Consider the following 15,063-nt stretch of genomic DNA (forward strand, 5'->3'; position numbering starts at 1 on the left):
GGTGTTCATTCAATTCCAAACGTCAAGATTTCCTGCTAGTGTGTGCATATAATGTATGGGCAGACAATGAAAATTACCCCCCCCCCCAAAAAAAAAAAATTAAGTTATTAATACCTTTCCAGTACTTGTGCGTTATAACTAGGGCTGCGACAACAGAATATAATTTTCATTCTTTTGACTCTCAAGTATATATCCAACACAGTGAGACACAGTCAATCAACTGAGAACCACACCAGTCTATATAAAAACAAAGATATTAACGGATATATACTCAAGAGTCAAAACAATGACTAGAATGTTGTCACAGCCCTAGTTATAACTGATATCAAGATACATTTTAAGTAAAAACACTAATTAAAAAAAATTTTCAATTTGATTTTTTTTTTTTTTTTTTTTTTTTTCAGTACTCGAGTTTGAGATTTAAATGTTATTGTTTTAAAATTAAGATGAAATCCTATTTCCTTTCTAGGGAAGATTACTTAAAATCTAAAGCCGAAGAAAGACGAAAACACAAAGAGGAACAAATGAAAGAAAAACAAGAGTAAGTATGATTTCTTCGTTTTATTCAATGGCGGCATGTTTAGCTTGCAAACATTTCTGTAGCAATAAAGGAATTACCAAATTGTTATTCTCCCCACCTATTAGCAGTTACCTTGATTTTTCATTTTTAATCAAATATTGAAATATTTATTTGGACAAAATATAAAAATACACAAACAAATTAGGCACAAAACCATTCAAAAGTGTGAGGATAGTGGGTGTTGTTGCACCACTATACCACATTCACTCCAGGGGGCTGTCCTTAAGATAAACTCGAATTGGCAAAAGTTTCATTGAATTATTTATAGTAATAGCATTTCATTGGCAAGGAAATGGGGAATAAACAAGAAGCAACAAAAATTGGTTAGTAAGGTACTACCAACCCTTTCTAAATAATAGACCCCCCCCCCATTGTTTTTTGGTTTGCTGAAAAGGGGTGGGGTCAGTGGGTAGAATCCTTCCCAGATGAGTGCACATTGGGATAAAGACCAAATCGGTATTATGATTATAACTACTGTTCTGATTTGTTTACAAGTTTTTTTTTGTTTTTTTGTACTCTTTCTTGTCTCAAACGAGGCATATTACCACTTGGAACATAAGAGGGTACTATTTGGGATCATGTCTAATGGGCTGTGGGGAATTCCAGAGTTTAGTAGTAGAGTGAAGAAACTATTAGAGTAAAAGGCTTTCTAGCATCTAAGGACCTCCTCATTGAAGGGGTGAGATTTTTCTGCTTGTTTGGTTAGTCAGGACTATGTATGCCGAAGGAGGCACAAGTAAGCATTCATTAAAGCATATTTCATTAGAGTACTTGTAAAATAGGCACAGGAATGCAACATTGTGACGGGATGGAAGGTTGGAGCCTGGATTTCAGTAAATAACTAAAGATTGAAAGGTTGTTAAATAAAACAACTTAAGCCTTTATTAAGCTTAAGTATAAGAAAATTAGAATTTGCTTTAGTAGGTGCAAGTTTGCTATTTCCATTTAAACCTCATCCTGTAGAAAACGGTCGAGGGTGGAGGAATTAATGTTTTTAGCCAATTTTTTGATATTTGTCATCCGAAGGGTTCAAAACAATACCAATCTTGTGAAAATATGTCACCTGTCGAAAGTTTTACATTTAAAGACAGGTGAGATTTATATTATAGAAGGCACTTTGTGTGTGTGTTTTCTATGGACTCAAAAACGGTTGTTTTTTGTTTTTTTTTTATATATACATAAGTTTTGTATTGGAATGCTCCCGATAAGTTTAAATCTTACAGTCTAACATCAAAAGTGCATTTTAGTTTTAACATCCAATAGTAGGTTCTTTGATTAGATCAGTGTATTAAAAATGAATGTTTTGGAGTACAATTGAACCATGATACTTGACTTCTACATTGTAAACTTTAATTAAAGCCATTATATAAAATTAACCATAGGGACTCTACAGTGCAATTTAGACTAGATTATATTATAGACCAAGTTACTATAGAGACAGGGTTTGCAATTTTGACTTTTGCCTTTAAAGACTTATTTCTATTATTACCTTAAATTCTTGAAAATCATTTATGTCCAGTAGAAATTTGTTTTGAAATATAAACAATAAAATCGAAATATACTATTAAATTATTTTAAAATATTGAAAATAAAATCCATTGTTCTGAAATTGCACTGTATTATTGTGGATACAAGTTATATCCCTTTATCACAAAACTACCCAATGTCTTTTCTACATAGAGGGAGGGGGGGTCATATCTCCCACATTTTTGCTCTCAATTTAATGAAGGGCACAACGGGAAAGGATAGTAAGCTACCATGACCTCCCCCCCCCCCCCCCCAAAAAAAAAAAATCTTTAGCGCAGGACTCTCTGATGGGAAATCTCACCTTCTCACAAATAAATAAAAAAAAATATATAGTAAAGAAAACAAGACCGGCTCGGACTGGAGAGAAGAGAAAAAAAAAAATGGACAAGGCAACAGCCATCGTGCTTATAAAATTTAAAAGCTGTAAGGAGAGTTAATATTTAAGATGGAATAAAAAGCATTTAAAACTACTTTAAATCTCCAAAAAATGATGCAGGTAGGTTGTAAAGTAACTTTTATTGGCTATGGTAACGTTTATTTGTTGCATATTTGAGTTTTAACACCACTTTTTCGAATCCCTGTGGATTGTAAAACAAATCCCAAGTTTTGTTTTGAAAACTCTATTAATTTTGTCTAGAGAGGGCCTTGAAAAACTGCAAAGTCTTTGAAAATGAACATTGAAAATATATATATGAACCCTGAGAGAGGCATGTGCAACTTCCTTCTGGTGCATTGTGGTGAGTCCGTTGGCTAGAGCAGGCAATCGATTGATTTGATTGAAAAATAAGCAATTTCACAGATTTTAATGACAATAATGAAAGAACATTTGACAATCCCGGTCATGGTCGTGTCTCCCTACTAGTATATACTAATTGAAGTTTCTCTCTCTCTGTAATTTAAACATCCTTTATTTCATTGGAAATTGATAAAAAGATAATATAGCTGAAATTAACATTTATTAGTATAGGTAATTTTACAACAGAAGCTTTTAAAATTTCTTTTATTTCATAGAAATCAAATGATACTATTGTTAGCATTGGTTGCCCAATATCTTTAGTTATCTTTCTAGAAAGATATGTTATTTATGGGTGGGACCACGTAAAGATTGCTAACGTACCTAAAAAAAATATTTTTGTCAAACGAACTGAATTTGAACCTAGCACATCCAGGTTGCCAGTTTGTTGTTAACCAGTCATTATCATCTCCCTTTTTCCATTGTATGAAGTATCCCTTATACACAGCCAGTTTTTTTTTTCTATAGTTATATGAAAGGTTTTAATTCTTGAGTCTTTTCAGCTTCAGAAATGTTGAATCATATACTTGTACTCCAAAAATTATGTAAAAGTTATTTATTTTATTATATAATTTTGTATTTATTTTCTCATTTTCAGGCAGCAATTAAAGAAATTGGAAGAGGTGATTATACATTTCCTTTTATTTTAACTTGAAATATTTTGAAACAAGTGAAATTGTGTGTCTGTCTGTACATTTCCCTACCAAAGTATTCTGTCAATTTTCAGTCCACAGACTTTAGATTTGGGGAAAAAAATTTTAAGCGCTTTTCGGACAGAACTTTGGCTGCCAAGGAGTAAAAGTTCAATGATTTGACCTTTGAAAACTCTATGAAACTCCTCTGCCAATTTTAGGTCTAAACACTTGAAATTTTAGATGTAGGTTACATGGATCAAACTTTTTGAGCCCAAAACAAATGTTAAGGGGTCAAAGTTTTTAAAAAGAAACTTCATCTCTCAGCCAATTTTTGGTCTAAACATTTGAAATTTTACATGAAGTGTATTGAGACATTGGGCAACCTTTATCATCTGTTTTTGGCCGAAAATTTTGCTGCCAAGGGGTCAAAGTTCAAAAGATTTGACCTTTGCGGTCTCTAGCAAACTATTCAGCCAATTTTGGGTCTAAACATTTGAAATTTTACGTAAGGCGTATTCAGACATGCAGCAAACTTTTTAATCAGTTTTTGGCCGAGATTTTGCTGCCAAGAGGTCAAAGTTGAAAGTTTACCTTTGTAGACTGTACCAAACTCATCCACCAATTTTGGGTCTAAACACTTGAAATTTTAGATGTAAGTTTCTTGGACAAGAGTCAAACTTTTTAATGTATATATACATATGCACAAATTTATGAACAGTACATAGGACCCGAGCAAAGCCGAGCTGAATTGCTAGTTTTTAAATATTTCCATAAATATTCATAGGTATGTTTTAAAATCCCTGACAAATGCTTTTTTTTTTCTCATCTGTGGATGAATAATAAAGTAAACCTATCAATTAAAAGTATCAAAAATTTTAATTTTGTATACAACATTAAATGATCCAAAGAAGGTTGATATGCTGGTTAAACAAACTTGTCAATGCATTCCATTGCATGTATGAGTCATAACTTCTCAAGGCAAAAAGGGTTTGTACTAAAAAAAAAATATCTAATATCCATAAGCCTAGGAAACCAAATCAAATCTCTTAATCGACTCTGAACTGTTTATTTCGGAAGTATACATATTTGAAAAATGACAATGCAAGTGATCAATATGCAAAATATAATCAAATATTAAGAATTTCAAATGCGAAAACGTTTTACCAAAAAAATAGAGTGTGCATTAAGTAAGGGTTACCATACTGTAAAACAAATTAATCGGGAGGGGGGGGGGGGATACTCCAGGATAAGTTAATGGAATGATCGTTAGCCAAAAGATGGAAGTACTGAAATTGATCAATGGTATGAACTAAATTTGCTTACTTACGTGACTGCTCATGACGAGTATTTGTTGACGTATGATTTTTAAAATTCTGTAGAGAAGCAACAGAATATTTTGAATTCCAAAGTTGATCAGTATCTACTTGATAATCCTGTTGCGCTACACAAGTGATGAACTTAGTCATTTCTGTTTTTGCGTGGTGCAAAACTCAAGTTTACATATGTTAAGGCCTAAAACTGCACCATTTATTAATTTTCACCAGGATTTGATGTCCCCTGAGGAGTTTTGGGGCTGTGGGGGCAAATGCTGCACTTGGTCATTTGTTTTTATGCCTCGTTCACTGTGCACTCGCGATGGACCACGCATGCTTCACTTGTTTTTTTTTTTTGTTTTTTTTTTTGGTCCCCGATTTATCGGAGAGGGATCAGTTTTTAGTGGAGTTTGTGTATCTGTTAGTCCAGATGATTACCAGATAACTGTCCATTAGTGTTTCCTGAAATTTTGCCACAAATTGTATTTTATTAAATAGATGTACACAGTAAAAAAAAAAATTTTGGCAAAAATTCTCGTTGCATCTCCAGGGATTCAAGGGGCCCAAAATGCCCAAAAATGACATGTTTTTCCCCATAACTTTTGATCCATCCATTAGATATTTCTGAAACTTGGCCAAAATGTGGAGCCCAGTCTTAATATAAATCCAGTATTGGTGACAAAAATTTGATATGTCTGACTATATCGTGGTTTTTCACAGTGGTCAACTCAAATACACGTGTTAAGGCCTGAAACTGCACGGTTATCTATTTACACTGCTTTGGCGTCCTTAGAGGCTCAAAAGGGTTTAAAAAAAAAAAAAAAAAAAAAAAAAAAAGACACTTTTTACCCGACTGCGTTTGATCCATCCATTAGATTTTCCTGAAACTTGGCCAAAATGTGGAGGCCATTGTTCTTAATATAAATTCAGTATGGGTGATCCTGGCAAAATTCTTGTTCGCATCCCTCTGGGACTTTTAGGACTAAAAAAAAAACACGCCTTTTTTGGAGCTTTTTTGTTATTACTCAAAACTTGATATGTATGTCTATATAGTAGTTTTTCATGATGCTGAATTCAAATATGTCTTAAGGCATGAAACTGCACCTTTTTGTCCATTTATTTAATTTATTTATTTTTTTGACTGGGATTTGGCATTCCCAGGAGCTCAAAAGGGGGTCACAAATGCTCCAAAATGTAAAAAAAAAAAAAAAAAAATGACATTTTTTACCCCATAATTTTGCCCCATCCATTAGATTTTTCTGAAAATTTGCAAAAATGTGAAGATCACGTTGGCCCTTTACACTTCCCACATTTATCATTTCTTTTTGTGGCGTCATCTCACATGCATCACCAGAGGAAAGTCGTACGCTCTGCTCATTAGCTCTTTACATCAAGTGATTTCATACCTTGTCTGGAGCAATTTCTATAAAAAAAAACAGCTTTTACTAACGAGACAAGACCACTATTCTGACATTGGCCAAGAAAATTATTTACTCTATAGAACTGGATTGCAATTTTCACAAATAAATTGACCGGGGGAAACTTTTTTCTACCTAATGATAATTTTCTATCCACAATGTGAAAAACATGTAATAGAATTGTAATAATAAAAATGAAAAAAAAAAAATAAAGGAAAAAAAATTTCCTTTTTGCAAATCATTATGCAAAATTAATCATAGAATGTTGATTTGTATACACAGGGTCAGTATTTTAGAAAGCTATCTTGTCTGGAATAGGAGTTTTAATCTCTCCATCAGTGTGATAAATGGCTTAACTTATAGACTTAAGTTTTGTTTTCAGCAAGTTGAATTTAAAAAAAAAAAAAAAAAAAACTGAAATTCCTTATGTAATTCTGATATGCCTTTTTTTTTTTTTTTTTTTTTTTTTTTTTTTTTTTTTTTTTTTTTTTTTTTTTTGGGGTTCCTTTTGTATTAAAATTCATTGCTTTAATTTTTCAGGAATTGGTGGATATTATTCCAGGTTCCATTCTCCATCTTGAAGAATTCACAGAGGATTTAGAAAGAGACGACATAAAGACTTTCTTCTCTGACCATGGCAAAGTTGCTTGGGTTGATTATAACACTGGTGACAAAGAGGTAAAGTTTCATAAGTTACTATAGTAAAGCCAGGCTAATCAGTATTTGCTCCCCTAAAGCATTTTTTCTTGTGCTACCAGATTAGGCTGTCCAAAGATATAAACTTCTGGACTTAAATATACCAAACATTGATTTTATTAAAAAATATTTTGCTTTTCCTTTGCAAAACTCAATGTTTTGCAAAGCTAAAAACAATTTTCCTTACAAAACAACCAAACACCATGAATAAATATTTGAAAGTCTAAAGAACTTGAGGCATGCTAACTTTTGCTAAAATGACTGGATTTAGCTTTAATCTAAAATGATTTGATATGCCGTACAACAAAACTTCTAGCCATTTCTCATAAATATCTTAATTGCACAAAATACATGCGAAAATATTTGTTTAGAAAAAAACAAATTCATTTTAAATTGTTTTGATTCGTTGTAATTTGCACCAACAAAGATAAGCAGTTGTACTAAAAAGCGTGCTTGCTTCTCTACAAAGCCTTCACCACCATAAACAAATCATGTGTGGAGTTCAGAGCAACTTAATTGTAGCGGAGCTCATCGAAATCGATGGCAGGATTTCTTTAATGAGACTGGTTTACATCTTTCATATAACTCTTCAAAGAGTGCCAGAAATTTTATTTTTGTTTCTTTTTCTATTTCAGGCTTGGGTACGATTTGATGGTGAAAATTCTGCTGTTGAAATTCTTGAAAAATTAAAGGATTCTGAAAGTGAAAAGATAAAACTACGAGGCAATTTACTTAAGGGTGACGTACTTGAAGGTAAGTTTTTTTTTTTTTTTCCCCTCCTCACCTCCATTGAATGTTTCTTTTTTTAAATGCGTGGACATAGTTATGTGTGTGTGTGTGTGTTTATTTTGTATTACAATAGATTAGTGTTAATGACTTTAAAAAAAAAACAAAAAAAAAAACCTTTGCTTGCTTTCATCTAGGAATGAAAAACTAATGAAAGAAATATGTATTACTTTTCAAACAGAACTGTTAATTGCTTTTTAAAATGTCACAATCTGCCCTAACCAACAGATTCTTTCAAATAGAAAAAAAAACTTATGATTTTGCTTTCTAAATCTTTTTAATTAAGTTGATGGACACCACATCTTAAAATCATTTTTCTTAAATGGTCAGTAGCTTGTCAATATGGTAAAGAACCTTATTTTTTCTTCTGAGAACAACTCCTCCTTACATCAGAACATTCTTGAATGAGATGCTCGAGCTTATATATATATATATATATATATATATATTTTGAAAAAAAAAAAAAAAATCAAACTTTTATATGAAGATTTAATAAGATTGACAATTCTGATATCAATAAGCACATTCGATGATTTACAAACATGTACAGAAAAAAATTCCAAATTAAAAAATCTTTTTAAAGTTTCCATATTTATTTTTTTGTAACGAATACTGACCCAATGGGTCACAGGTGGTTAGTAACTATCAACATTAGTTACTTTTAGTTTAAAATCTTTGACTGCTTCAAGATATGAAACTTATATTTTAATATTTTTTCTCTTCAAAGGTGAAGCTGAAAAAGATCATTGGAGGAAAATATCTATTGCTAAATCATCGGGTCGAAAAAACTTTAAAGGCAAACGCAATTGGAAACAGGTAAGCATGCAATTAATGCATTTCAGCCGTGTATATATTGGTGGCCATGAATAGTTGTATTATAGTATTGTAAGAAATGAAAATAAATTGCAGATGAGTGTAACTGCCTTATTTTAAATGCATCCAGTAGTTTTGAACCAATTTAAAAGTATTTTTGTGCCTTGATAGGAATAAAACTGTCTCCTAAATTTAGTGGCCGAGAACCTTTTCACCTCTCGACTTCACTTTCTCACAAAAGATTTTGCGAGTCTGTCTCTGCTCTATTATTACTTTTATAGTACGTCCTCGACTGAGCTCCAATTTGTCCCTCCCTAAAACGTTTGGAATAGATACTCTAACTACAACTTCTCTCGCTATCTGTACCTAAAAATAAACAAATTCCCTGAGCAAAGTTTTTCTAGAACTGTCCATCTGTGAAACCCAATACTGAAGGGTTGCTTCCCAGCTGAATATAGCATGGTCATCTTCAAATCTAATGTAAATAAATTCCTGTTAAGTCATCCTCTCAAATAATCAAGCTCTACCCAAATTCCATTATTACCAATCATATTTTCTCATTATCTACCTAACACTTATTAACCTTTATCCTTGAGTGGCCTCTGGGCATTGTTAGGCGCCCCCCCCTCCTCTACCCCACAAAAAATCCTAAAGAACATAGTGGAGACAAACTTTCAAACAAATGCAACATAACTTTCATGCATTTTTAAAATCTGAAATGGAACACGTACATCAAATCTGTTGCTAGAGACGCTGGGAAAATGGTAGGATCCTTCTACCGCTCCAGAAGATATCTCACTACTGATGCAATTCTCTACCTGTATAAAAGCCAAGTACGTCAAAGGATGGAGTACTGCTGCCACATCTGTCAATAATTTTCCCCACTCTGTCTGTGCCTAAATCCAAACGTAGATCCCATGAGCAAAGCTTCTTTCTTAGAACTGCACACCAGTGGAACTCTCTGCCACTTGCCTGTTTCCCACCTGACTACAACTTGGACATCTTCAAGTCCACCATAAACAAACTCCTGACAAACCGCCCCCTTAAGTAAGACACTCTATCAAAACCTCCAATACTAATGATTACTACAATACTATCTCCTTGATTACTGTACAGGCCTTGATAAGTGGTGACCCTCATGTAAAAAAAAAAATAACGGCACGCATATTCTGAGCAGATGATGATGATGTTCTCCATTCAATCATGAGCAACAAAGTTTTGTTAGTAGTGGCGCCCAGTCTTGTTGGTTTGTAAAATACTCTTAAATATTATTTTAATTCATGCAGATTCTGAATCATTAGACGATTCTCTATTGAATATTATATTGTACTTAATATATAATAGTGATTTCAAGTTTTAAAAAAAAAAAAAAAAAATGATTTGGGTGCCATCAGCAAGAATCGAAACCAAAACATTTAGCATTCCAGCCGCATCTCCTACCAATGTAGCTATTGAGATATAGATAAGACATTTAATATTAAACGACTTGAAGAAAGGAATTGAATTTGGGCATGTGCAGAAAAAAATTTAAAAAAAAAAAAAAAATGTTAGCAAGTTGAAATAAAGTTTGCATTTTAACTTGCCTACACGTCTGTACACGTTATAAATCATGCTTGGTGTATGATGACTTTTCTGTTAATTTCAGTGTTATGTGACCAGTAATTTAAGGGTTTATCGATTAAATATTTACACACCAACAATGCATGTTTTTATGATCATATGATTTTTTTGGTCCCCCAATTTATCGGAGAAGGACTGATGTTTTTAATGGCGTCCATTAGTCTGGGTGATATCCAAATAACTATTAGTTTTCCTGAAATTTTTGCCACAAATTGTATTTCATTATGTCCAAAAATGACAAGTTTTGCCCCATAGCTTTTGATTCATCCATTAGATTTTTCTGAAACTTGGCCAAAATGTGGAGCCCATTGTTCTTAATATAAATCCAGTATGGGTGACCCTGGCAAAATTCTGGTTTGCATCCCCAGGAACTTTAATTTTTGCTGGATTTCACTGATTTTTGAATACATTATCTCTTCTTTTCAGAATAGAAATAAGCGAGGCAAAGGCCGGTTTGACAAAAAGAATGATCGAGATTGTGAGGATTCTGACGGTAAGCAATCTATAATTTTACTTACATTAGATTATTATTGCATGTTTTATTCCCCCCCCCCCCCTCCTGTCAAAAAAACTTAACGTTTCTGAATGAAGACAGTAAGACAACTCAAAAGAAGCAACACCTATTCTGGACGATGATTAACTAGAAAGTAAACCTTATAGAATTTAACACCATGAGAATCATTAATTATAAATCTGTAGTAAAGGCTAGATTGTAATCAAATAGTAAAAAAAAAAAAATATTGCTAACATGTAAGATTTACATCTAGAAACCAATAGAAGTACATCTAGAAACAATAAGCAAGGAGCTGTGGCATAGTGGATAGAATACTTGGTAAAATTCAGTTGTAAAGTTCCTCTTCTGGAGGTTGAAGTTTCAATCTTCAATGCCGGTAACACTCAAAAAGCCAATTGCAAATTGGACTTCTATCCAGTCGTGGCTGATGGAACAAGGGCATGCTACCCCCATGGATTAAATAAAGGGTTCCAGTTGAAATTCCATGCAGATTCTCAGTTTTACAATATACACTTGAACGTGTTGACTGAAGCGTGAAAATATCACTGAAGAACGGTCATAAAAATCTGAATACAAAAAATAAAATGTTACAGAACTTCCTGGGGCATGTTCACAAAACTATACATTTTCGTCGGAGTTTATTTTAAGTTACATTTAATTCAAAGCAGACAGTTTCACCCTCTATACATTTAATCCGTTTGCATCACCGGGTTACAATATTAAAAGATGTATTTACTTTCACTCTATTATTTTCTATGCATTCACTAACACTTTACAACAGAAATAATAGGTGCTGCCTCCCATTCAACGAGATTATATACTGTGCCATGTTTGTATTTGAGGAATCATTGGTCATCCTAATCAAATTCAAAATGTTGTTTCACTGACTGAAACACCTTTTTTTTTTTTTTTTTTTTTTTTTTTTTTTAAAGAAAACAACAAAAACAAATAACTTCATGAAAATAACGTCTTTCATGCTAACTATTCCGACACTGGTACAAAAAAAAAAAAAAAGTTTTAACTTTTGGAATATTGATTAGGTATCTAACATGGGATAATTTTTTTTTTTTTTTTTTAATTTTCAACATTGCCACTATTTTCAAGAGGATGATCTCGAAGAGTAATTGTGGTGACTGAAATGATTAAGATAGACAACATCATATTCTTTTCATTGTTTTGACTTTAGTATATATTCAACACAGTTAATCAACTAAGAACCACATCACTCTGTATAAAAACATATAAGATATCAACGGATATACACTCAAAACTATGAAAAGAATATGCTGTTGTCCTAGCCCTAATGCTGACCAACTGGCCTCCACTTTGTCACATTTTTTAATTTTTTTACAAAAGTAAAATTATTTTTATTTATTTTTTGTGTGTGTGTGTAAACAAGAACCCAAGTTTGCCCAGCTGTGCAAACTTGATTCCTTGTACTGGAAAAATATCCAGTAAATACAATTTTTAGTAAAGTTTTTGCATTTCCATACACCAAACATGGATATAAATATCACTAAAACATCCATTGGGTCATAAGCTTCATTTTGGTACCTTACTTGCCTGGGTGGATTGCCTGTAGGCTGAGATAAACCCCGTCTCTCACTCTCTCTCTCTCACACACGCACACGGAAAATTTATAAGATTTTAATTTTGCTGATAATTTAACAAATATAAAAATAATAAACTATTTTTATCATTGGTACCAGCAATGGTATTCTTCTAAAGAATTGTTTTTAAAATTGAAAATTTTTCTGATTAATTGCGCCAACAACAATAGTCAGTATAATAAAAATTTTCTTTTCTTTCAGGTGAAACTCCTCCGGCCAAAGTAGCAAAAACTGAGGCTTAAATGATCGACAAACTGAAAGAGAGAAAGGATTCAGTTTTACTTTTAATCTCCAGCTTCCTTCTGAATATTCTTCTGCTCTCTTCCCTCATAACTATTGTCCTGCATCTGGCTTTGTGTCCATTTTGTATAATGGTCGGAATGTCATTGCGTCCTTTTCTTTCTCTGGCTTTAAGTTTGTACTTATATTGCTGTTAAGGATGAGAAAAAAAGGGAAAACCATTAGCAGCAGACTAACAGCAAATTATCTCTTTTAGATTCATTGACATTTTTAAAAGAATTTAGTCATGGTTGTCCTCATTTTAATTTTTATTTCATTAATCCTATCGACAAGTGTGCGCAAATGACCACCACACCAGGATGTAGCCTCTCAGAAATGCTGAAATGAATTCTCTAATCTTTATAGGATTTACTTTTAGTTTTGTATTTAAAAATAATCATTAAAAAATGGGTTATTTGGAATTCTACTATATAAAAAATAAAATCTGTATGGTGACTAAACATAAATATCATATTCCAAAAATGAGGTAAATTGGTCAAGTAGTCTTTTATATAAGAAAATCAAATTGTATAAGTATGGTTGACTGTCTATTCTGTAATGTTTTTAAAAAAAAAACAAAAAAAAGTCTTAAACAAGGGAGATAACTTAAACCGAAATTTCCAAGAATTGTAATGGCTATGAATTACCATTAATTGGCTTAATGATTTTTATAGTAAAACTACTTCATCAATTTATGCAATTTTTGTTTCGTCACAGGTGCATATCACATACAGATTTTCTTTGTTTTTTAATATAGGGAAATTCTAGACAAGAACCAAAAAAATATTCCATTTGGCTGATTCTCTATTTGAATTGTATATAAATATTTTGAGATAGAGGAACTGTTTTACATCTTGTCACATCCTGGAATAAATTGTTATACTATAGAAAAATCTGATTAGCTATTGACTTAGGTTTGTGTTTTTATACAGCACTAAGTCTTCTCTCATTAGAACAAAGAACTTTCAATTTGTTTCAGTTGTCAGTGATTTCATGGAGGTGTTAATATCAATATTATTTGCAAATGAAAATGCAAACATAACAAAGATTGTAAATTCTTGATTCCAACATTAAAATCAAACATGGCTGCTTTTGTCATAATGGGATTCCAAACAAATGAATTTCATGTGAAAGCACTTCCATGTCATGTCAAAATTAGTATAAATTCCAAAAATTATGAAAAACGGCCCAGTTAAGGTGGTTTGTTTTACACGCACACATTTAGATATCGGCTGTCTGACATTTTCCATATTATGACTGATTTTTCATCAAAATGATTGATTGCAGTTACTTCCTCTGAATTTTAACTCTTCCGCATTAAAACATAAGATAAATCTCTATATCATTTATACTAATTTCAACATGACAGGTAAGTATGTAGGAGTTTTTACCTGAAGAAATCCTGTTATACTGCATAAGCAATTAAACACGTTTATTGAAGCTTCTGAAAAAGGTTCTTAGTTTATGTACTAAAATAATACTTGCAATCTAAATCTACTTGGAGAAAATTATCCACCTTGTGCTATATTCCTGTTAAGAAATAATTTCTTTCTACATTTTAAACTGATTTCTTTTCCTTTTGCTGAAAGTATTTGCTGTGTTCAATCTCTGAAACTAGGCAAAGAAAGTGACATGTCTGCCACCTTCCGGTGTAATGTAGAACTAAAGGGAGGTAATTTTTTTTTCTCTTTTAATAAGCAAACCAAAAGATAATCCCTTTGGAAAGGACAAAAAATGCTTTGTATATTTGACCAAATGCAGTCATTTTACATCTTGTAAATAAATTCATATAAACAATTCGTTTTCTTTTTGATTTTTGTTTATTTAAGCGAGGACAACTTGGAATAGTCCTCCCCCCCTTTCGCACACTGAACAAGTCTTTTTATTTTATTTTATTTATTTTTTTTTTATACTTGTGCAAGTCTGCTTCCGCAGTGATGGTTGTTCCTTTTTAGTGAAGGAAATATGTGCTGACTCTGAACGTCCTGACAATTGAGTCCAGGAAGTGTGATGAGTTGTTAAAGGGGATCAAGTTTTTTTGTCCTTTTAAAGACTGACTCCTCAGTCTAGTCAGTTTCTGAATAGTCAGTTAACAGGTGATTGATAGGGCAAGCGCAGATGTAGTCTGTTTCTATTTAGATGTGAAGGTGACTGACAAACCACCAAATGTAGGATTTCTGTGTATGTTTCTTTTTTCCTCCCATTAAAAAATTTTCCAGTTAGAGGCAATAAATGGTCACCAGTTCAGAGGTACCCAGGGAGATCGGTCTGATTGAGCAGTTTTAGCAAATGAAATGAACTGATCAATAACAAAGCTACCTCTACAGACATTAAGTATTCCTTTCTCATGTACTCATAGTTATACACAATGTATGGAGTTGTTTTTATGTTTTATTTTTTATACTTGTAAGTTCTTGTGCTATTAGTGATCAGCAAGACAACATGTTTAAAATTAAGAGATGAAGACCAATAGAGGTTA

At 32.4% G+C, this 15,063-nt stretch overlaps 1 protein-coding gene across 3 annotated transcripts in view; it reads left to right on the forward strand.

Annotated features, from left to right (window-relative positions):
- The window catches only part of LOC145248156 (lupus La protein homolog B-like), a 35,880-nt gene extending 21,497 nt beyond the window's left edge, over positions 1–14,383 (forward strand). For all 3 annotated transcript variants that reach the window (XM_080109981.1, XM_080109982.1, XM_080109983.1), the window contains 7 exons: positions 470–541; positions 3,499–3,523; positions 6,807–6,944; positions 7,598–7,715; positions 8,476–8,564; positions 10,608–10,674; positions 12,507–14,383. In XM_080109981.1, coding sequence (XP_079966107.1) covers positions 470–541; positions 3,499–3,523; positions 6,807–6,944; positions 7,598–7,715; positions 8,476–8,564; positions 10,608–10,674; positions 12,507–12,547 — 550 coding nt within the window. In that variant the 3' untranslated portion in view covers positions 12,548–14,383. The remainder of the gene's footprint in view (positions 1–469; positions 542–3,498; positions 3,524–6,806; positions 6,945–7,597; positions 7,716–8,475; positions 8,565–10,607; positions 10,675–12,506) is intronic.
- The last annotated feature ends 680 nt before the right edge of the window (positions 14,384–15,063 follow it).

The sequence above is a fragment of the Euprymna scolopes genome, chromosome 26 (assembly GCF_053919585.1).
Source record: "Euprymna scolopes isolate OS-2025 chromosome 26, ASM5391958v1, whole genome shotgun sequence".
Taxonomy (NCBI): Eukaryota; Metazoa; Mollusca; class Cephalopoda; order Sepiida; family Sepiolidae; genus Euprymna; species Euprymna scolopes.